This window comes from Scheffersomyces amazonensis, assembly GCF_036850825.1.
Source record: "Scheffersomyces amazonensis strain UFMG-HMD-26.3 chromosome Unknown RJT21scaffold_2, whole genome shotgun sequence".
Taxonomy (NCBI): domain Eukaryota; kingdom Fungi; phylum Ascomycota; class Pichiomycetes; order Serinales; family Debaryomycetaceae; genus Scheffersomyces; species Scheffersomyces amazonensis.
This window is the reverse complement of record NW_027042742.1, coordinates 1,856,706-1,879,770: the sequence shown is the minus strand read 5'-3', so window position 1 is coordinate 1,879,770 and position 23,065 is coordinate 1,856,706. Positions and strand designations below refer to the sequence as shown.

At 30.3% G+C, this 23,065-nt stretch overlaps 12 protein-coding genes across 12 annotated transcripts; 6 read left to right on the top strand and 6 right to left on the bottom strand. All coding sequences in view use genetic code 12, as the record gives it.

Moving 5' to 3' along the window:
• Window positions 1-68: 68 nt before the first annotated feature.
• DCP2 (decapping enzyme complex catalytic subunit) lies at window positions 69-3,063 on the top strand. The gene has a single exon (XM_064881294.1). The coding sequence runs from the start codon at window positions 250-252 to the stop codon at window positions 2,980-2,982; it is 2,733 nt and encodes a 910-aa protein (XP_064739783.1). The 5' UTR covers window positions 69-249; the 3' UTR covers window positions 2,983-3,063.
• Window positions 3,064-4,557, bottom strand: RJT21DRAFT_119159 (uncharacterized protein). Its single transcript, XM_064881293.1, has one exon. It carries the CDS (start codon window positions 4,510-4,512, stop codon window positions 3,091-3,093), a length of 1,422 nt encoding a protein of 473 aa, XP_064739782.1. The 5' UTR covers window positions 4,513-4,557; the 3' UTR covers window positions 3,064-3,090.
• Window positions 4,558-5,310: 753 nt separating this feature from the next.
• Window positions 5,311-6,750, top strand: RJT21DRAFT_119157 (uncharacterized protein). Its single transcript, XM_064881292.1, has one exon. The coding sequence runs from the start codon at window positions 5,325-5,327 to the stop codon at window positions 6,741-6,743; it is 1,419 nt and encodes a 472-aa protein (XP_064739781.1). The 5' UTR covers window positions 5,311-5,324; the 3' UTR covers window positions 6,744-6,750.
• Window positions 6,751-7,111: 361 nt separating this feature from the next.
• RIO2 (protein kinase) lies at window positions 7,112-8,438 on the top strand (the record flags this gene model as incomplete). Its single annotated transcript, XM_064883327.1, has 1 exon — window positions 7,112-8,438. Exon 1 carries the CDS (start codon window positions 7,143-7,145, stop codon window positions 8,436-8,438), a length of 1,296 nt encoding a protein of 431 aa, XP_064739780.1. The 5' UTR covers window positions 7,112-7,142.
• Window positions 8,416-10,595, bottom strand: SSB1 (Hsp70 family ATPase). Its single transcript, XM_064881291.1, has one exon. The coding sequence runs from the start codon at window positions 10,490-10,492 to the stop codon at window positions 8,651-8,653; it is 1,842 nt and encodes a 613-aa protein (XP_064739779.1). The 5' UTR covers window positions 10,493-10,595; the 3' UTR covers window positions 8,416-8,650.
• A 173-nt stretch (window positions 10,596-10,768) lies between these two features.
• On the bottom strand, window positions 10,769-11,770 carry RJT21DRAFT_2393 (uncharacterized protein; the record flags this gene model as incomplete). Its single annotated transcript, XM_064883844.1, has 1 exon — window positions 10,769-11,770. One exon carries the CDS (start codon window positions 11,768-11,770, stop codon window positions 10,769-10,771), a length of 1,002 nt encoding a protein of 333 aa, XP_064739778.1.
• A 280-nt stretch (window positions 11,771-12,050) lies between these two features.
• PTP1 (tyrosine protein phosphatase) lies at window positions 12,051-13,031 on the bottom strand (the record flags this gene model as incomplete). The annotated part of the gene is made up of 1 exon (XM_064885335.1): window positions 12,051-13,031. One exon carries the CDS (start codon window positions 13,029-13,031, stop codon window positions 12,051-12,053), a length of 981 nt encoding a protein of 326 aa, XP_064739777.1.
• A 1,139-nt stretch (window positions 13,032-14,170) lies between these two features.
• On the top strand, window positions 14,171-14,836 carry VPS21 (Rab family GTPase; the record flags this gene model as incomplete). Its single annotated transcript, XM_064885308.1, has 1 exon — window positions 14,171-14,836. The coding sequence occupies one exon, from the start codon at window positions 14,171-14,173 to the stop codon at window positions 14,834-14,836; it is 666 nt and encodes a 221-aa protein (XP_064739776.1).
• A 434-nt stretch (window positions 14,837-15,270) lies between these two features.
• On the top strand, window positions 15,271-16,474 carry RJT21DRAFT_23981 (uncharacterized protein). The gene has a single exon (XM_064883848.1). The coding sequence runs from the start codon at window positions 15,351-15,353 to the stop codon at window positions 16,272-16,274; it is 924 nt and encodes a 307-aa protein (XP_064739775.1). The 5' UTR covers window positions 15,271-15,350; the 3' UTR covers window positions 16,275-16,474.
• Window positions 16,475-17,039: 565 nt separating this feature from the next.
• On the top strand, window positions 17,040-18,812 carry RJT21DRAFT_93603 (malate synthase). The gene has a single exon (XM_064885691.1). It carries the CDS (start codon window positions 17,078-17,080, stop codon window positions 18,779-18,781), a length of 1,704 nt encoding a protein of 567 aa, XP_064739774.1. The 5' UTR covers window positions 17,040-17,077; the 3' UTR covers window positions 18,782-18,812.
• Window positions 18,813-20,138, bottom strand: RJT21DRAFT_119150 (S-adenosylmethionine-dependent methyltransferase). Its single transcript, XM_064881290.1, has one exon. It carries the CDS (start codon window positions 20,011-20,013, stop codon window positions 18,829-18,831), a length of 1,185 nt encoding a protein of 394 aa, XP_064739773.1. The 5' UTR covers window positions 20,014-20,138; the 3' UTR covers window positions 18,813-18,828.
• On the bottom strand, window positions 20,117-22,705 carry FGR32 (Fgr32p). Its single transcript, XM_064881289.1, has one exon. The coding sequence runs from the start codon at window positions 22,630-22,632 to the stop codon at window positions 20,242-20,244; it is 2,391 nt and encodes a 796-aa protein (XP_064739772.1). The 5' UTR covers window positions 22,633-22,705; the 3' UTR covers window positions 20,117-20,241.
• Between the last annotated feature and the right edge of the window lie 360 nt (window positions 22,706-23,065).

The window sequence follows — 23,065 nt, the reverse complement described above, 5'->3', positions numbered from 1 at the left end:
CTTCTTATAAACTTATACTTAACTATTATAAATCTATAATAAATCTATAATAAATGTATAATTAATATGTCTTGGAAATTAATTCTATGGTGCACATAAACCAACAGTTACCCGCACAAAACCACAAAGCAAAATTGACCCGAACCCAAAAGCTTCACAAGGCCAAGGCCAAGGTTCATAAATCATAATAAACATTAATTATAAAGTATTAATTATATAGTATTACAAATCACATATTATAACATTAACATGTCTATACAGTTGCGAGACGGATTAGCAACACCGTCGCTTGATCATATACTTGAAGATTTGTTAGTTCGATTCCTTGTTAATGTTCCTGATGAAGATTTATCATCAATTGAAAGAGTATTCTTTCAAGTTGAAGAAGCTCAATGGTTTTATACTGATTTTATTCGTCAATTGAATCCTCTGTTTCCATCAATGAAAATGAAATCATTTTGTTCAGTATTTTTAAGTAAATGTCCATTAATTTGGAAATGGGGAGATCCATCAGAAGCAATTTCAAGATTTGGTAAATATAAATCAATTATTCCAGTTAGAGGAATTGCATTATTTAATAAAGATTTATCAAAAGTTATATTAGTAAAAGGATCTGAATCAAATACTTGGTCATTTCCTCGAGGGAAAATTTCAAAAGATGAATCAGATATTGATTGTGCAATTCGTGAAGTTAAAGAAGAAACAAGTTTTGATGCAACTGATTATATTAATGAAAATGATGTAATTGAAAGAACAATTTCTGGAAAGAATTTTAAAATTTATTTAGCAGAAGATGTACCAGAAGATTTTGATTTTCAACCTTTAGTAAGAAATGAAATTAAAGAAATTAAATGGCATGATGTTCAATCATTATCTAAAAAGATTAAAGCAAAACCAAATCAATATTTTGTTGTTAGTTCTATTATTAAACCTTTAACTAAATGGATTAATAAAAGTAAAGGTTTTACTAATGAACGTGAATTAATGTTAAAGGCTGAAATAGGTTTAAAAGAATTATTAGGTATAACTGAACCTCCATCAAATGCTGATTTAGGTAGAGAATTATTAAATATACTTCAACAAGTTAAACCAAAGGATGATCAAGATCAAAATGATGTAATTCCAATTCCAGGAGGAATTCCTCAACAACAAGCTAATTTTGTTCAATTTGCTCTTCCTCAACATGTTCAAAATCAAATTCCATTCTTTTATCCTCCTCCTAATTATCCAACTTATAATCCTGTTCCTGTTCCTGTTCCTGTTCCAATTATTCCTCCTCCACAAGGTATGTTTGCTCCTCAACATCCTTCTTTCCGTCCAATTTTAACTCCAGTTCCTCATCAATCTCAACTTCATAATAATATTCCAATTTCAAGTCCAATTGATCATCAACCTCCAAATCCAAGTACATTTCAAAAGCCTAGAGTTGCTGGTACATCTAATTTGGCTGATCCAAAGGAACTTTTATCTATACTTAATTCTAAATCTTCAATTAAATCATCTGATAAAGTTGAATCTAATTCTTCTGGAAAAGAAATTATGAATGTTCTTTTTAAGAAAGATTCATCAGATTCAAAACCAGAATCTAATAGTCGTTCTTTACTTGATGTTTTAAATAAAAGGAACGATAATAATAATAATAATAATAATAATAATAATAATAATAGTAATAGTATTAATAATAATAATAATTCTATTTCAAATAATACTACTTTGGGCTCATATATACCCCTGAATGAACTTGAACAATCTTTAGAATCTTCTGGAGAATTAAATTCAAGTACAACTGGGGGAAGAAAAATTAAAATCTTAAAAAGAGCACCTAACCAACAACTGGTATCAAAAAACCATTTGTTGAGTTTAATAGGAAATCCTCAGCCAAAGAAATCAGATTCACTAGCTGAATTGGAAATTCCTAAACCGGGACCACGTTCATCATCTAAGGATGAAACGGTACCTAAAGTTTCAAATAATCTTCTTGATTTATTGAAACCTAAACAACAGACTTTACCTTCTGTTGAATCTTCATTACCACCAAAGGATCCAATACCTGTATCTGTGGATGCTTCAAAAGATTTACTTAATATTTTACATAAATCTCCACAACCAGTGGCTCCAACCGTGGTTTCACAACAAATTCCTGTGTCTTCGGTTCCATCGTCAAAGGCACATGGTAATGATTTGTTGGCCCTTTTGAATAAAAATAAAACTCCTAATGTAAGAGAAGAAATTAAATCACAATCTCCAAATGAATTTCTTGATTTGCTTTCTCAAAATAAAGATTCAATCAATCATTCAAAGGAGTCTACAAAATCTCCAAGTAAACATTCAACTGAATTATTGGGTCTTCTTAATGTAAAGAAGAATTCTATAACATCATCATCAATTCCAGATAATAAAGCTATTCCACAACCATCAGAAGAATTTGAAGATTTCGAAGATTTTGAAGATTTTGATGATTTTGATGCTTTAAATAAGGACATTTTAGGTAAATCATTCCGTAACTTTGATATTGCAAGTGATGAAGAAGATGTCGATCATTTGATTGATCCATATGTACCTGAAAATGGTATATCACAAGAATCTGGTTATACAAAACCTAGAGATTTTTTTAGTGACAATCAACCATCTAAACCAGAAGGTCCAAAATCTGGAAAGATTAGACTTTTAAAGCCCGGTGAATCATTAGCTGGACTTTTCAGTTCTCCGGAGAAGAGTGAAGCTTCAACGGTTGGAACAAAATCTAATTCTCAAGGTCAAAATTTATTAGCTCTTTTGAATAATGGGAATGGGAATGGTTCTGCTCCATTAGGGAATCGGAATCAAACTTCAATTAATGATGGTAAGCCTTTAAATACAGGATTCCAATCGATTTATTCATCGAATGGAAATACTCCATCACCTATTTCTCTTGGAAAGCAACTCAGTAATCAAGAGGGTAATCAAATCTTAAAGGATTTGCTCTGGAAGAGAGATACTTAATTTACATCCATTTAATTAGCTTAGCTTAACTTATTTGTTATGTATTTTATGATTAATAAACTTGCATTTTTTATGTACATTAGTAAAATTAAAATTATTATATAATTATCATATAGAAAAGAACGATTTAGCATCAGCCTTCATCATTGATTTTGCTTTTTTCTTATTGGGTATAACATTGGTTACAATTTTCTGATCATAATCTATACCTAGTTGATCGATAGTAGATTCTCGTTTCTTATTTCTCTCAATAATAGTATTCGGCATATTACTATCATGAATATATACATGACGACTTAATGGTTTGGTAAGCGTCCTTCTTTTCCAACCATTTTCAGCCGTTAAGGAGTTGGTTTCAATAGAACCAGGAACATAATTTTCACTTTGAACAACAAAATCTAATACCAATGAATTATATAACATTGTTGATAGTTTTAAATCCATTTGAAAAGAATTTTGAGGATTCTTAAAATCTGATTTCTTATGATCAAATTTAGAAAATGATTTCAAACCTAAAGATAATTTACTGTATGAAATTAAAGCTGAATCTCGTTTCCATTTATATTTGATGCACGACATTTCATCTATTTTATAATCACTTTCTATGTATGTCAATATACAATTAAGATCTGTATTTCTTCTGACTGCCAATAATAGATTCAAGCCAGCTTGGGTAATTCTTGGACAATTATTTATAAGCAATGAACTTAATTTAGGAAGTTTTGAATATTTAATAGCATTACATAGACTATTAAGGAAACTATCATCAATAATATCATTATTAGAAAGATCAAGTCCTCGTAGATTGGGTATATTAAAAATCATAAAATAATCATCATAATTAAAATGTTTTGGATTCATATATGATAGATCAAGCAATATACTTGTTGGGAATTGACACTTGGTGATTTGTTTGACAAACTCATCTAAACTTACATTGGCAAATAAATTTTCCAGTCTATAAAACTTCCCTCTAATAGGACGATTCATTATTATTGCATTATTCCTAGCAATTCCTAGACTTTCATTATATGATGGTGGATTCTCAAAGAACTCTTGTGATGTAAATAATTTATTTTCTACATTAAAGAGTTTATTAGTAAAAATCATGTATAATCCAAATGAATCATTGTGATGAAACAAGATTTTCTTCCATATATCTAAACATAGTCTTGAAGGTATATCCTCTAGTAAAGATGGATTAATATGATCAGCTTCTTGAGCAATCTTGTTCACACATAATTCCTTCAATGAACATAACTTGACCAGTCTTGTCAAGTCACTAGTCCTGTTAAAGTTCATCAAAGGAAATATGCGATCCCAAGAGTATGAAGTAGTTACAGATTTATCTGAATAGAACAAATCTTTGCGTAACCCCATGATTTGTAATTCTTTACTAACATCTTTATCATTGACGTGTTTCGACTGAGTCTGAGACTTAGACTTTGCAGCCTTAAACGAATTTCTTGGTCTTAAACTTTTTTGACGTCGTCCTCGTCGTTTCCTCTGTATCCTCCTTGTTTTAAACATGTTGCTTGACTCATAACCATTTGCCAATAATGACTATTATCGTCATATATTTACTATATAAACACGGCTATTGAAAATGTTTGTTGATATTTTTCGCAATTGATTTTCACACACTTGAAAAATTTCATATCCATGCAGGTTGCTGCAAAAAATAGCATAATACTACACTGCTACACTAACTAATACACCAAGCATACAAGCATGTTAAAATTTAGATGCTATATTAACCATCAATTATCTACAACTTTATAAAATATTGAGAATAGAAGTCAAGCAAAATGCAGAATCAAAATTATATGTCAGAGTATATCAGACAGGAGTTGATAGATTTATCAATAGACTTTTTTATGAATCAAGCTGACCCAAATTATAACTATTTTGACAACAAGAATGAAAAGGAGGCATTATTACCAACATGGGAAAACGTACGAGTACTAATCCAAAATACCAATATATTGGATCCCCATGAAAAAATGCTATATGTGAATCGAATGAAGCTTGGGGTATCATTATCTTTATTTCATTATATACCATTCAAACCAGACATGGAATTCATTTTAGATCAAACATATATTTCCTCGCGTCAATATATTAAAGACTTGAATAATATTAATTCATGTTTTCATCGAATTTTTGGAATAAATTCTTCACGGCTGCTTGGAAATCTTTTGGATTTATCAATTTTGTTCAAGATTCAGTTTCCTCTGTACACGAGTGAGCCAGTACCTCAAGATAAACGACTGAAATTGAAATTTGTTAGCCTGAAAAAAATAATCCCACCATATTGTGGATTTCATCCTGATGTGAAAATAATGGATATAGAAAATATAATATCATCTGGAGACATCTCCATAACAAAGCATTTCCTTAACCTTGACATTCATCAGATGTTAGCGCTGTTACATCAATTAGCCCATGTTTCAGAAAGAAATATTCATTATATATTACCAATCCTTTTTCATCCAGCTTTACGTGGCATTAAAATGACAACAGCTCGACTGTATTATGAAAAATATTTTCCTGAATATATTATTCATGATGCTGAAGACATGTATAGATACAGATTTCCATTAGCAATCAAGGAAAATGGTATCGAATTTGCTTACTGTAATAGATTAAACCAAAATTCAGATGTATTCTTGGAATTAATGAATCAATGCTTATTCAAAATGATGAATATAAATTCAAAGTATGGAATCGCTATTGACCAAACCCACGTGTTATTTATTATAATCAAAAGTAGTCTGAGTTCAAAATCTTTTTCAATTCACCATAATGGTGCAGTAGTACAGGTCAAATGCAAAGTAGCCTGTATTCCATATCTGGCTGGACAGTACAATTTATGTTCTTTGATCGCGGGTTTTGCTTTTAATCACTTTAAGGAAGCTGGTAAGGAAAGTAACTTTTCTATTAAAGATTTGAAAGTGATATCAAAACTTTCCGCATCTGATTTCAAAAGGGAAGCTGAATGGAGGTATAAAATGATGAAGGATATATGTATATTTAAATTGAAAAATTTCACTAAAATTGGAGACTGGTACTTTTTTGAGAAAACATTATTCAAAGTTCACCAAAAATACATGACTGAAGCACTAAAGTTAGATTTGGATTTTAAGTTTCTCCCTAGAAACAAAATTGGGAAAATGGAATTAATAAGTAGTGATAGAATTTTAAAAAGGTTCCGAGTTGAAGTCCTAGATCATAAAATTTCTAACCATAGAAAAGGGATGTTTTTGAAAGTTTTCAACGCCGTATCTGCGCCTCAGCAATTTAAGCGTACCAGATCTCTCCAATTCTTTGGGACATTAAGTTTTGTATTTAACAATTTCCTTAGGGATATTGTTTTATTAAGAGATAAATACCCTTGTGGTTTTTCTGAAGAGGAATCTCTGTCTGATAATAGAATGAACTTTGATCCATGCATATTTAGCTGTGGGTTCGTTGATTGGGAAAAGAAGAGAATAAAGGGGTTTTATATTCTCACTGAATTCATTGAGACCGAATATTTTAGGGCTAAAAAGGGAAAGCTAAAGCGAAAGAGGATTTTGAATGAAGTAGACTTTGGAATCATTCATGGAGATATCCATCCCAATAATTTACTTCTCGATAAAGATAAGTTAACACTTGTTTCCCCCGATTTTGGACTTTCAAATGTCTATGCAATTGAAAAAGATAAGCGAGCCAATTTACAGAACAATGATTTTTGGAAAAGCACAACGAATGATTCTTGAATTAATTATATATACTATTCTGTTTTATAAATAAAATGATAAAAGTGTGACTATAATTAAAAATTGTAAAGACATCGTTCTTAAAGAATTTGTTTAATCTAGAAAATAATTCTATCAATTATACCAATGAACTAAGTATTCAAAAATTTTCATTTGAATCATTAATTGACTATTACTTTCATAATATGACAGTAAACAAAATTCTGAATATGACCTAGTATATATAATAAATAAAATATTATTGCAACCATTCAAAAATTTATTCCTACTATCATTTCCTAATTAGGCCAACTGCGAACATCAGTGTGGAAAAAAAAAATAGCAAAGAGAGAAGAGCATCTTAAAAACTATTTGATATTGTAAAGATCGTATAGTTAAATAAAATATAAACTAATTATAATGAAGTTAGATACGTCACATATGAGGTACTTAACCTCTGATGATTTTCGAGTTCTTCAAGCCATAGAACAAGGATCTAGAAATCATGAATTAGTTCCTACTACTATGATTCATAACCTTGGAGGTTTAAAATCTCCAACTGGTACTAATAGATCAATAGGTGATCTTGCTAAATTAAAATTAGTTTCAAGATTAAGAAATGCCAAATATGATGGGTTTAGACTTACATATTCAGGATATGATTATCTTGCCTTAAAATCAATGTTAAATAAAGAAACTTTATATTCTGTGGGGACAACTATTGGAGTTGGTAAAGAATCTGATATTTATTCAGTTAGTGATACACAAGGAATTCAAAAAGTAATGAAAATTCATAGATTAGGTAGAACTTCATTTAAGACTGTTAAAAATAATCGAGATTATTTAAAAAATAGACATACATCAAATTGGATGTATTTATCAAGATTAGCAGCTCAAAAGGAATTTGAATTTATGACAATTTTATATCAAAATAATTTTACAGTTCCCCAACCTTTTGATTATTCAAGACATTGTGTATTAATGGAATGGATTAAAGGAATACCTATGAAACATTTACGTAAACATAATAATTATAAAAAATTATATTCTGATTTAATGAATTTCATTGTTAAATTAGCTAATCATGGACTTATTCATTGTGATTTTAATGAATTTAATATTATAATAAGAGATAAAGATGAAATAAAAGATCATGAATTTGATTTTGTAGTTATTGATTTCCCTCAATGTGTTTCTATAGAACATGTTGATGCTAAACAATATTTTGATAGAGATGTTGAAGGTATTAAAGCATTCTTTGAAAAAAAATTTAGATATGCTCCAACTCATGATCCAACTATGTTTGATACTGATGGATATGGTGAAGGTTATAAATATGCTTATCCAAATTTCAAACGTGATGTTACTAGAATAAAAAGTTTGGATGTTGAAGTTCAAGCTTCAGGTTATGCTAAAAAGAAAACTGGTAATAGAGAAGAAAAAGATTTAGAACAAGCTGTACAAAGTATGAGAGATAATACTGGTGAAGATGATGAAGATTATAGTGAAGTAGAAGATTATGAAGAAGAAGAAAATGAAGAAGATGAAGAAGATGAAGATGAAGAAGATGAAGAAGAATATGAAGATGAAGAGTTTGAAAGCGAATCTGATCATGACTTAGATGAAGAGAATGAAAAGATAATCGAAGCATTACAAACGGGAGTAAAAAAATTAAAAATGGACAAATTGGGTAATTATATAATTGATGATGAATAATTCATCTTCAACTTGTCTATAGTATGTAAAATATACACTAACTACACTAATATTTGAAATGATAATTTAAATAAATTATCGATAATGATGTATTCATGAAGCCCGAGAAATAAAAAAGATGAAGAAATATGTGATAGATATAAAAAATGAAAATATACAGAAGATTAATTAATTTTAGTCAATTACAATTCTTTTTATCCTTTTTCCATATTTTAACGGGTAGCCATACCTTTAGTAACAGCTCTCTTTAAAGCTAATTCAGCCTTTCTGTAATCATCAGCAGAAGAATCTTCAATTTCTAAAGTTTGTAAAGCATCAGATAAAGCAGTTTCAATCTTATCCTTAGCAGATTTCTTTAATTTAGCAGATAAGACTGGGTCAGTGACAGTAGATTCAACAGAAGCAACATAAGCTTCTAATTTTTGTTTTTGTTCATGTCTCTTGGCAAAAGCATCATCAGAAGATTTGAATTTTTCAGCATCAGAGATCATCTTTTCAATTTCATCAGATGATAATCTACCAATAGAGTTGGAGATAGTAATGTTAGCAGATCTACCAGTGGATTTTTCAACAGCAGTAACCTTTAAGATACCATTAGCATCAACTTCAAAGATAGCTTCTAAGACTGGTTCACCAGCTGGCATTGGTGGAATGTTCTTTAAATCGAATTCACCTAATAAAGTGTTTTCAGTACAGTTAACACGTTCACCTTGGTAAACTGGGAATTGAACAGTAGTTTGATGATCAGCAACAGTAGTGAAAGTTCTTCTCTTAATAGTTGGAACAGTAGTGTTTCTTGGAACAACTGGAGCGAAAACATTACCTTGCATGGCAACACCTAAAGATAATGGAATAACATCTAATAATAATAAATCTTTAGTATCTTCAGAAGTAGATTGACCAGTTAAGATAGCACCTTGAACAGCAGCACCATAAGCAACAGCTTCATCTGGGTTAATAGATTTTTCTAATTGTTTACCATCAAAGAAATCAGATAATAATTTTTGAACCTTTGGAATTCTAGTAGAACCACCAACTAAGACAACTTCATCAACTTGAGTCTTAGAGATTTTAGCATCCTTTAAGACTTGTTCAACTGGTTCTAAAGTAGATTTGAATAAAGCAGAGTTAATATCTTCAAATCTAGCTCTGGTAATGTTAGCATTGAAATCTTCACCATCGAATAAAGAGTCAATTTCAACAGTAGTTTGAGTACCAGAAGATAAAGATCTCTTAGCACGTTCACAAGAAGTTCTTAATCTTCTTAAAGCTCTGGCATCTTCAGAAATATCTAAACCAGTCTTCTTTTGGAATTCTTTCTTGAAATGTTCTAACAAGTTAGTATCGAAATCTTGACCACCTAAATGAGTGTCACCAGCAGTAGCCTTAACGGTGAAAACACCACCGGTAATGTTTAATAAGGAAACATCAAAAGTACCACCACCTAAATCGAAAATTAAGACATGTCTTTCCTTTTCGGATTTACCAGCACCTAAACCATAAGCAATGGCAGCAGCAGTTGGTTCGTTAATGATTCTTAAAACGTTTAAACCAGCAATGGCACCAGCATCTTTGGTGGCTTGTCTTTGAGCATCATTGAAATAAGCTGGAACAGTAATAACAGCTTTTTCAACTTTCTTACCAATTTTAGCTTCAGCAATTTCCTTCATTTTAGTTAAAACCATAGAAGAAATTTCTTGAGGGGAGAAAGTTTTAGATTCACCTAAGTATTCAACTTCAATTTGTGGGTTACCATTGGAGTCAACAACTTTAAATGGCCAAGATTTAATATCCTTTTGAACGGATTCATCATCATAAGCACGACCGATTAAACGTTTAGCATCAAAAACGGTGTTCTTTGGGTTTAAAGCTGCTTGATTCTTAGCAGCATCACCAATTAATCTTTCTTCACTAGTAAAAGCGACGAAAGAAGGAGTAACTCTGTTACCTTGTTCATTGGCAATAATTTCAACAGCAGAGTCGAATGTAGCAACACATGAGTAAGTAGTACCTAAATCGATACCGATAGCACCTTGAAAAACACCGTCAGCCATGTTTAATTCAAATCTTTTCAGATAATTTTAAAAGGAATTAGAAAACTTTTCAAAAAGGAAGAAGAGATATTTTTAAAATTATAAAAAAATTGAAAATTCGTCCTACCACTGTAAAGGAAAGTTCAAAATGAAAAAAAAATTTTTCACTCTATATGGGGATGTATATTAAGTATTGTAGTTTGGATGTTTACCCCATCGGTCTCAAATTTTCTCTAGCAGTTTAATTTTTACTTAGATGATGCCAATTATTTACCCGGAATCGCGTCAATTTTGCAATCAAATAAATTTAGAATCACTATGACGATATTCAATTATGATTGTTTCAATTGATTTAAGAACAAATTTAACATCAGATTCATTACCTACAACAAGAACATTTTGTGGAGTATCTTTTCTTGCCAACCCTTTTGTAATTGAAACAGAACTTGTAAGTGTAGTTGATAAATTATTATCAAGGGGTAATACTTTTATAATACAATTTGATTCTTGTCGCAATGAATTAAGTCTTGTACCTTGTTTACCTATTAAGCAACTAACTTCTCTTTGAGTAAGAGTTATACATGACCTGATTCTTTTTGGTTGAGAAAATTGAATACAATTAGTATTATAATTAACATTGTAGTTATTGTTATTATTATCATCATTTTCTAAGGGTACTATTTGATACTTATCCTTATTATTTAGTAATAGTTCAGAATCAATTGAATCTTCAATGGAATTTATGTTGAGTAGACTTTGAACATTATCTAATGAATTGATATTATATACATATGTTTTATATGATGTGAAATATGTATAATGTGACTTAATATTACTATATTGTTCAATAACAGATAAATAATCGATATTAGTATTTGTCAACCCCAATTCAAATAAATGTTTTGAATTACATTCAAAAGTAATTGATTTATTAATGAATAAATCTATCAATGGAACTAAGATAGATTTTAAAGAATATTCCATTCCTAAAACATCAATTCTCCATGTTTGATAATTTATAAGTTTTTCACATAAAATGTACACAAATGTTGTATCCGTGGGTTTTGCTATTGAAGTAATTGATGATTCTATAATATTAATTTTATAATTGGATCGGATAGTTTCAATCATTTGAATTAAAGATTTAGTACTTAATCTTAATTTCAAATCATGATGAATATCATCTCGTACTTGACTCTCTAAATCTAAAGCCAAATCCAGTACATATTGAACCCCGGAGACTTTCATTATGAAATAATCTTGTAATAAAATAGTAGAAACTATATCATCACAAGCCATCTTGTCATTACTCATTTCCGTTATATATTATTATATGATGGATCAATTGCCGAATTGATGGAGTCTAAGTGGCGTTGACAATTCCTTACTATCAGGTCCTCTCTCCCTCAATCTCTTTTTTTTTTTGCAACACTCACATTTGAGACTCTTACGATAAGATACTTAGAGTAAGACATTAGAAATTAATATATTAAGTAAAAGACCATTTATAGTCAGATATAAGAATGAAAGAGGTATCAACGTATATAATTTATATGAATAAGTATAGAAATGTTAAGATTCAAGAATCCTGGATCTGACGAAACATACCTATGGCAGTATTATAAAGAAATCGATATTGATGGAAAGTTTGAACCATCATCATTCTGTAAGTTCGTAAAGTAAAAACTGTTTGGTATATAGGATCCCTTTTAGGATCATAATGCAGAGTCAAATTGGTTTCAGAAAAGAATACATCTGGATTTCTGAATATATAATCTAATACAATAAAAGTTCCTGATCTACCTACCCCTGCCGAACAATGAATTATTGGAATTATTGGTTTATTAGTTTCCAAATCATATTTATGAATATCTTCAGATAAGTTATGTAAGGATTTAGCTGATGGTGGAACTCTTGCATCAGCCCATTTATAATAATAGTAATGATATACTTTTTTTGTTTTAGTAGTGGTTTTCAATTCTAACTCAGTTAATAAATAATCTCCATCTTCATTATAAATCTTATTAACAAATCGAACTTTCAAATTATTAATATCAATCAGATCTTCCTTTAATTGAGAATAAAATTTCATTTCTTGAGTACTTTCATCAAGATCATTAGGCCAATATTGAATACATTTAAATACGCCATCTTCAACGAGAGATGTTAACATAACTATGACAATAGTATCTTGATTATTAGCTTCACTTTCATTAAAACACATACTCCAAAAATGATGTATGGTTGATTCAGTTGGACCTTGAGTTACTATATACTTATTTTCATCATCTATTTGAACTCTTGAAGCATTAATATAATCACTTTTAGATTTACATGGTAATCTTACACGATTATAATTGAATGGGAAAATATTTGAATAACGATTTCGACGTCTTGGTGCTTTAATTCTACCATCACTTACAGACCATTTCGATTTACTATCAGTTATACCTTCTTTAATATTTTTAGCTTCTATTTCATTTAGAAGATCAAAATTATCATGTAGCTGATCTGAATCGATAGTGAGATATGAAGGTAATAATTCAATTCCATTTGTCATTGAAGAATTTGATGATGTAGTAGTAGTACTAAAAAATGATGAAGTAGTAGAAGATAACTTCCTTAGAATTGAAAAGAAACTGGCAACTTTATTAAACGAAAGATTTAATTGGTAAACAATATATTTCTGATTCATATTTGAGTTTAGTGGAGTTTTCTAAAAAAAAATGTAAAGATCTATGCACACACACACAAAATATATGAAAAATGGGGTTTGGGGGCAGAACAATATAGGATTACTAACAATTATCCAATAAACGATACTTGAATCTTTATTGATAACAAAATACTTAACGATCCTTATTGAATGAACAAATTCCCCTGTTCCCTATCTAAAGAGAATACGAGTATTTTGAATTGAAAATTAATTTACTTGATTAAAATATTAAATATTAAATATTATTACTTACTTCAGAATGCATAACCCATTAAAATCCGAAACTAAAAATCGCATCATTCAATTTTTTATTTTATGTGAGTAGCCATATAAAAAGAAAAAAATTTACTATGAATGCAATTATAGAGACTGTAAAATGGTTATGTGGCTAATCGTCAACTCGCAACAAGAGAGCCCGAACTTGACTTGTAGTTAATATAATTATAATTGAACAGTAGTTGTCGATTCCGATTAAGGATATTGAGGATGCTAGAATTCAAATCTAGCAGAATTACCTATTCTGGATTAATAATGAGCCAATGGTACGGCTGTAGAGAAGTCAGGCATAATTCTAGATTGCAAATTTCAGTTCCGCGAGTTCCACGGAAGCTATGATCTATTGTCATGTCAAAAAGTTGTATAAGAAATTGCGACAAAAGTCACATGATTAGGAGTGTCCTTACCAAAGCGGTTTTCCGCAATACTTTCTCAAACTGGCAGTGCAAGTCACCCCTAATTGTGTAGCGAATATCATTAGATAAAACTGATTAAAGAAAAGTCACGGCAATCTAAAACTGTTTAACCAGTTATTATAAATCTCAATCATTTAAGTATTAAATCTTTTGTTGATATAGTATTGTTATTACTGGCTTTATTACTATTCAATTAGCATCTAATTATATACTAGTTAGTTGCTTTACTGTATAATATTTATCTTATTTCCATTCACTAATAATAAATCATAAAAGCTTAAAAGTATCATAATGAGCTTTCCTAATCCTGCTACATCAGTTAAGTTAGTTCTACTTGGTGAGGCTGCTGTTGGAAAATCATCATTAGTATTGAGATTTGTTAGTAATGATTTTCAAGAAAATAAAGAACCAACTATTGGAGCCGCCTTTTTAACTCAAAAATGTACTATTGGTTCAAAAGTCATAAAATATGAGATTTGGGATACTGCTGGTCAAGAAAGATTTGCTTCATTGGCTCCAATGTATTACAGAAATGCTCAAGCAGCCATTGTAGTCTACGATGTTACAAAGCCTGCTTCATTTATCAGAGCAAGACATTGGGTTAAAGAATTACACGAACAAGCATCTAAAGATATAACAATTGCATTGGTTGGGAATAAATATGATTTGGTTGAACAAGATTCTCCTGAAGATGAAGAAAATAATATGAGAAAAGTTAGTGTTGAAGAAGGTCAGAATTTAGCTGATGAAGAAGGTATATTATTCTTTGAATCTAGTGCTAAATCAGGTTATAATGTTAATGATATATTTATTGGTATAGGAAGCAAAATCCCTGAATCCAAAGTTGCATCATCTGCTCCAGGTGGTCAAGGATCTTCTAATACTGAAGGTAGAATAGATTTAACTTCAAATGCTGCCAATAATAATAGAAGTGGAGGTGGCGAATGTGCTTGTTAGAAGTTAATAACAATTGCATTATTTTTATCGTGTATTTTATTATTGAAATAATCACGCTTATTCTTTTTATACTGTTCTTCTTGGCATAGTTTATCTACTTCTTGTTTAATATTATTAATGTGGTTCATACAGACATGACTCTTCTTCACTTAATCAAGTCTCACATTCTCCAACTTAATTTTTATTTGTTTCTTCTATATTAGTTTGTTCATTGGGAAGTTTTATTAGTTAAATTTTTAGTTTATCCATCTACTATTGCGATGAAGAATCCTTTAGAAACTCTCTATCCATTACTTAAATATCATTTTAATAGTCATTTGATTTAATATTAATAAATTCAATCTAAATTTCATATTGTAAAAGTTGCAAGAGTTGCAGCTTATTCCCGATCACCGAGCGCAAAAAAAAACGGAAATGGGGGACCACAATTTTTCAATTTCCAATTTTCAAGTTTGACTTACAAATCAATCATTAATCGGTTAGTATAGTCAATCTCTTATAATTATTGTTAACTATGTCAAACGAAATTACTACCTTAAAGGTGGCCTATATCCCTGAACATTTCTCCACTCCTTTATTCTTTGCTGAACAACAAGGATATTATGAATCTCAAAATTTAAAAATTGAATTCGTTAAAGTTCTTGAAGGTACTGGAAGATTAGTCAAACTTTTAAATGATGGAGAAGTTGATATTGCTATTGGATTAACTGAAGGATTCATTGCTGATTTGGCTAAGGGAAATGATTCATATAAGTTAATTGATACTTATGTTAATTCTCCATTATTATGGGCTGTATCTACCGGTTCAAACCGTAATGAATTAACAAAAGTTGATCAATTAGATGGTAAATCAATTGGTGTTTCTAGAATTGGTAGTGGATCATATATTATGAGTTTTGTTCTTGCTCATGATTTGAAATTCTCTAAAGAATTTTCAAATTTCCCTATCTTATCTACATTTAAAAATTTAAGAGATTCAGTTAATCATAAATTAGAAGATAAAGAATTAAATAGTGATGCATTTATGTGGGAATATTTTACATCCAAAAAATATTACGATAATGGAGAAATTAAACAAATTGGTCAAATTTATACTCCATGGCCTTCTTGGGTTATAACTGCCAATGCTAAGACATTAGAATCAAAAAATGAAGCTATTAAAGCATTTGTGAGTAGTGTAAATAAAGGTATTAATTATTTCAATGTCAATAAAGATAAAGCCATTGAATATATTGGTGAAAACTTAGATTATTCTAAAGAAGATGCTGGAGAATGGATTAAAACTGTTAATTTTAATAGTAAAGTTGGACAAGATGAATTAAATTGGGAAGCAGTTGTCGGAAAAACTAGTGAAATTTTAAAAATAGCTGGAGTATTAACTGATAGCGACGAAGTTATAAGTTCCAGATTAGAATCAACAGTTCTTAAAAAGTTATAGATGACTCTTAATTATATACGCAAGGCTAATTTACTTTGTAATGTACATACAAAATTTACATAGTTAAATGAAATAGTCGGACCAAGGGAACTTTTTTTATAGATACTGTATATTAATGTGCTAAAATCGTTCGTACCGTACAGCTTTGAAATGAACTGATAAAATTATTATTATTTGTGAACAATCTCGCATCGGACTCGGAGTTGCTTAACTCGGACTTTGGAAATTTTAGCTTTAAAGTTCAAAGTTCTTGACTTCTTTCCCACTTTTGACCCCTCCAAATGCCAGCTAAAAACCATAAAGATTGTCAAAGGGCATTGTCAGGTTAACATGTTAATGGTGCACATGGTACGTTTCGCTCAAGTCCGTAATGTGATGTTATCAGCCACGAAATAGCCGTTAAGCCAAATTCAATCGCGGCAGTGGGCCGCAAAATGTACAAAAAAAATTGACTCCGGTGAGGTGGAAAGTTCCGTGGCTAAAATAGGTATAAGCTGATTTGTGGTTTGATAAGCTTACATCACTAGATAAACAGTCAAAATATTTGGTTTGGGCTGGGCATGGCATTTTATGACATAGTGCCATTTTTTTTTTAGTCATCGGAGTCAGAATCCGGGGTTTTTGCGTTTCTACTATTTCTTTTACGTATACATAAATACTTTGATTCGAATCCCCCAATCCGATAAGGATTGAATCATTAATTATTTAATTATAAATACCTCGCAATTTCTCTCAGGTAGCCAAGTTCAAGTTCGTCGTGGTTATCATTTTATTTAGATTTATATAGAAATTAACCATTTAATATGACTATTACCAATAAACCTATTTATTCTTCACTCGATGGGGTTGAAATATTAGCACCCATTAAGTCTACTCCAGATTATTTACCAGCTACTACTACTCAAGCTGATATACTTACTAAATCTTCATTATCATTTGTTGTATTATTACATCGTACTTTCAACAAAACTAGATTGCAATTGTTGCAAAATAGACTTGATGTCCAAGCTAAATTAGATTCTGGTCTCTCACTTGAATTCTTAAAGGATGATTTATCAGTTAAACTTCAACAAGACCCTGTATGGCAAGGTGCTGTACCTGGTTTAGGTTTAACTGATAGAAGAACTGAAATTACTGGTCCACCAGATCGTAAAATGGTTGTTAATGCCTTAAATACTCCTGTTAAGACTTATATGAGTGATTTCGAAGATTCTAACTCTCCTACTTGGTCTAATATTTTAAATGGTCAAGTTAATTTATATGATGCTATTAGACACCAAATTGATTTTGTTAATGAAGATAATGGTAAACATTATAAGGTTAATTTTGATGACGAAACTAGAACTATTCCAACTCTTATTGTAAGACCAAGAGGTTGGCATATGGTTGATAAGCATATTTTAATTGACGGTGAACCAGTTAGTGCTTCAATTCTTGATTTTGGTCTTTACTTTTATCATAATGCAATTGCTTTAATTAAACAAGGTTATGCTCCTTACTTTTACTTACCAAAAATGGAACATCATTTAGAAGCTAAATTATGGAATGATATATTTAATGTTGCTCAAGATATACTTTCAATTAAAAGAGGTACCATTAGGGCTACTGTACTTATTGAAACTTTACCAGCTGCTTATCAAATGGAAGAAATCATTTATCAATTAAGAAATCATTCAGCAGGATTGAATTGTGGTAGATGGGATTATATCTTTTCTACCATTAAAAGATTAAGAAATGATCCAACTAAGATATTACCAAATCGTGATCAAGTCACTATGACTGTACCATTCATGAGTTCATATTGTAAAAGATTAATTCATATATGTCATAAACGTCAAGTTCATGCTATGGGTGGTATGGCAGCTCAAATACCAATAAAGAATAATGAGCAAGCAAATACTTTAGCTATGGAAAAGGTTTCTAATGATAAATTAAGAGAAGCCAATATGGGTTATGATGGTACTTGGGTTGCCCATCCAGCTTTGGCTCCAATTGCTAATGATATTTTTAATAAATATATGCCAACTCCTAATCAAATGCATAAATCAAATCCAGATCCAAAGATTTCAGAATTTGATTTATCTAATACAGCAATTGAAGGTGGTATTATTACAACTGATGGTATTAGACAAAACTTGTACATTGCCTTATGTTATATTGAATCCTGGATTAGAGGTATTGGTTGTGTACCAATTAATAATCTTATGGAAGATGCAGCTACTGCTGAAGTTTCAAGATTAATGTTATATTCATGGTGTAAACATCAAGTTGAATTATATGACACTAAAGAAAAAGTTTCACCATCATTAGTGGAAAATTTATTAAATGAAGAAGTTTCTAAATTAACACAGAAATTCCCAGCTTCAAAGAATTATAAATTTGAAATTGCTGCAAATTATTTAAGACCTGAAGTTACCGGAAAATCATTATCTGAATTCTTAACCACTTTAATTTATGATGAAGTAGTTGAAACTGGTGAACCAATTAATTTAAATACTCTTAAGTGATTTATATCTATTATATCTATGTATATCAATTAATATATTCTATTTATTCATATTTTTTTACAAACCCAGTATTCACAATCATACATAAAAGATCCAAGAGATTTCTGATCACCACAATAAGTAGTCTTTATATTTGATTCATGCTTTTCAAATTTAAACCCCATTTTCTTTATTAATTCAATTAAATCATCTCTAGATAATTCTAATCCTTGCATTACAGTGGGAACTTTTTCACCATCTCTATCTATATATTGCATACTAGCATCATCTTCAAAATGCCATAATAATGGACCAAAATTTATCCATATTCCATCTTTCTTAAGGCAATAGTAAATAGTTTTTAAATAATCAATAATATTACTTGCAGTATCAATAAAGAAACAAGTTACTAATACATCAAAATTCTCTTTATTTGTAGAACGAAATTCATTAGCTAATGCATCTTCTGTATAAGTATCTGATACTTGTAAATTATCTGGACCATATAAATCAGTAAATGATCCTGCAGTCATTGACATTAATTCATCATAAGGAATTTTTGGATTTTTCTGTAATAATTCATGAATTATTGTTGGATTTGTATCTGGGAAATATGAAGGACGTAATTGAAAATTCCTTTTTACTAAATGTGATGATTTATGCAAATATGGGAAAATAGAATAGTGGTTAATAAATGAACAACGATTAAGTATAAAATTGGAAGTTAATAACATATGATAACTGAATTCATTTCCCTGAGTCCAAAATCCTAATTTAACTAATTCCATAACTAATCTACCTAATCCACAACCAGGATTTAAAATCTTAATATTTTGTCTTTCAATTTCAATAGGGTATAATTGAACTAACTCGTCAATTATCTTTTGATACGTTATTTGTCTTTCTAATTTACCTTCATCTGTCCATTCCTTTGAAATTTGTAATAAAGTTGATTTAACTTTATCAAATTCTTTATCAGTAGCTTGAGCCCATAATTCAGGATTTGTAGGTGCACCCCATTCTTCTGCTACACTTAATGCTAATTGTTGAGTTACTTGTTTATTAAGTCCAATTACTGCTTCTAAATCCAGTAAATATCCGGGGAACCATTCAAGTAATTCCCTTTCAGATTTGGATAATGAATTATATTTAATAGTTTTAGGCTTTAATACTTGAGATGTTTGATAACTATGAAAATTATAGAATGCCAGTAAAGTAGCACTCAATGCTCGATATTCTTCATCATCACTCATTATAATTGGGAATTCTTTAAGTATTGGTATTTATTATAATTATAGTTGAAATTTTAAAAAGTTATCGTTATCCATATATTAAAACTTGTAAACCTAAGAGAAAAATTACAGGTTAGAATTTCAAATCCCGTTAAAGGTGTGTCTATCTAAATTTGTTTTTTTGCTGCGAAATAAATATATTTGCATTTCTATATAGTTATGCGGCTTTTAATGTATATAGATTATAGATTATAAATTATTCTCAGCTTTAAATGTTTCCCATTGTTTGTTAAGATGAATGAAGACTCCATTACATAATAATTGTGTCTTAATATCATCTTTACATTGAACATAAGTTTTATCAGGATGAATCATGGCTATTGTCTTTAAATATTGAATCTTTACCCTTTTATTTAATAATACATCACCTTTTTCAACAGCTTTAACATTAATTTTACTAGGAATTATATCTTTAATAGATACTAAAAGTTCTCGGAAATTCTTACCTTTCAACCAATCTTGAATTTGAAGATCAATGTTTTCTTTTAATATTGGATCAATATCATCTTTATCAGCTGTTTGTTTTCGTGGTGGTACTGGAGATACTTGTTTAGTTGGAATAGACTTTTGTTGTACAACAGGTTTACTAGGTACAGTAGATGATGGTCTTGATATATAATTTTGAGGATTAACAATTTTATCAATTCTATTCTTAGAATCTAAAACTTTTTTATCATTAACATTTAATGTTAATAATTCTTGATAGGTAGTTAAACTATCTGGATATTTCTCTAATAATTCTAATGTTTCGGCTTTTGTTATAAGTAATTTCACATACCAATATCTTATTGGTTTAGATTCAATTTCCAAATCCTTATTCGAAATTTCATCTTTACCAATTAATTTAAGACCTTCATCAATACTTTCTATACTCTTCTTTAAAGATCCTACCAATTTATAAACATTTGCCAAATTTGAAAAGATAATTACTCTCTTTTCATGCTTTTCGGGTAATGCACCTATACACTTTTTATAATTCTCTAATGCTTTGTCATAATCTCCTGATCTGAATGCTTCTGATGCAGTTGTTTTAGAAGTATTGTAATCAACCAGTTGAAATTGGTTTAATGGGGTGGCGGCCCTCAATGAAGAGGAAACAGTAGACGAACCAGAAATTCCAATTAAATCTATCTCTGGTACTGGAGCAGGCTTTGGAGTTGGCACTGGAGTAGGGTTTGGAGTAGGGTTTGGGGTTGGTTTACTTTCACGACGGAGACTTTGCAGAGCTGTAGATGTGGAAGGAGTCCCTATCTGGCCGTTTGATCTTGATGGAGCTAATCTTTCACTAGCTGATCTTTCTGATTGTGAGGTTCTAGCAGATATACGAGGTGTTGAAATTGGAGAACTTCTGGATGATGGGGGAGATTGTCTAGTTGGCCTTGGGGGTAACTTAGGTTCAGGATATAATTCAGAACTTGGAGAACCTTCTTTAGATCCAGTTACTTTATTATACACTTTTTCAAGTCTGGCTTTATTTCTTTCTCTTTCCTTCTCCTTCTGAAGTCTCATAAATCTTTGAATATCTTCTTGATTAATATTTTCTTCATCAGATCCATAATCTTCTGAACCTTCAAATTTCTTTTCCACAGCATCTGCCTTATATTTATCTTGATCTCTCATCCATTGGGGTAATGAACTGTTACTATCACCTTTACCATATGATCCACCTTGCATTTGTTTCTCAATGTTTTTCAACACAGTCTTCTTTGATTTGTTAATAAATTTATTAGCTTTATTATACCAATCTTGACCAATATCACCTATATTAATACCGCCATAATCTTCAGCATATTGTTGTCTTGATGGTAATGCAGGAGCTGAATTAACCGCATTTGGCTTGGTTGGCTTGGGAGTATTAGGTTTGGAATTCTTATTCATGATATAATTCACACATAATTGTAATTCTGGACCCATTTCTCGTATTGATTCATTGGCATCATCTATACTAAAACCAATATCAATTAGTTCAGCTAATACTTCATCTTTCTTAGAAGTGCTTGATGGTCTTTCGGGAATTGGATTAACAGGTGGTGGTGGAGGAGTTGCTTTTACTGGTGGTTTATATTCAAAGGCATCTGTGAAATCATCATCAAGTAATGAAATGCCATTAAAATCATTCGCTATATTAGTGGTTGGTTTATTCCCATTTCCATTCCCATTTACAATTTTTGATTGTGCAGTCGTAGTCGTATCCTTTTTAAGAAAAATATCAAAGGGATCATTATCAATCGACAGGGGGGGTACTTGTTGGGATAATCTTGGTGTATTGGATGCTAATGAAGAATTTGAAGTCGCAACAGAGATTGGAGTATTTGTTTGAGATATATTAATTCGAGGACTCATAGTAGGAATTGGTCTTGGATTTGGAGTTAATGATGGAGAAGGAGATGCTATTCTTGATGAAGAACCTGATAAAATATCTAAATTTGAATATGAATTATTAGAAGGTCCATTACCTCCCGATTGTTGTAACTTCAGCCTTTCTAACATTGATAAATTATTGAGCTTAGTGCCACTATTATTCGAACTAGTGGCAGACTGAAATAAATCAGCAAATGCATCTTTCTTAGGTGGTACCATTATGAGTTTATACTAAGACAATTTTTCGGAGAGACTCCTCTAAATAATTGCTGCAAACTCAACTTATGAGATATTACTAAATATTTATATCACTATTCGATCTGCTTAAGTAGCCAACACATACTTAATCTTTGTTCAATGGGGGGAGCTATGTGCAGGAATTCTATATCTATTACTTTATCAAAGCTTAACTTTATAGGCTACTTATCCACTACTGTAACTTTTCACTTAACTGAGGCTTAAAAACTATAAGGTCATAATTACACACACAATCTCTCCCTATATATAATTCAATTCTCTGAAAGTGTGATACCTTTATTGCACTACTATAAAATGATCTTGAATCAGATCCATTGTTAGCGTAGAGACAGAGACAGAAACAAGTCGTGTGAACCCGCACAAATTTTCCTGGCCCATCTCCAGCTCAAAAAAA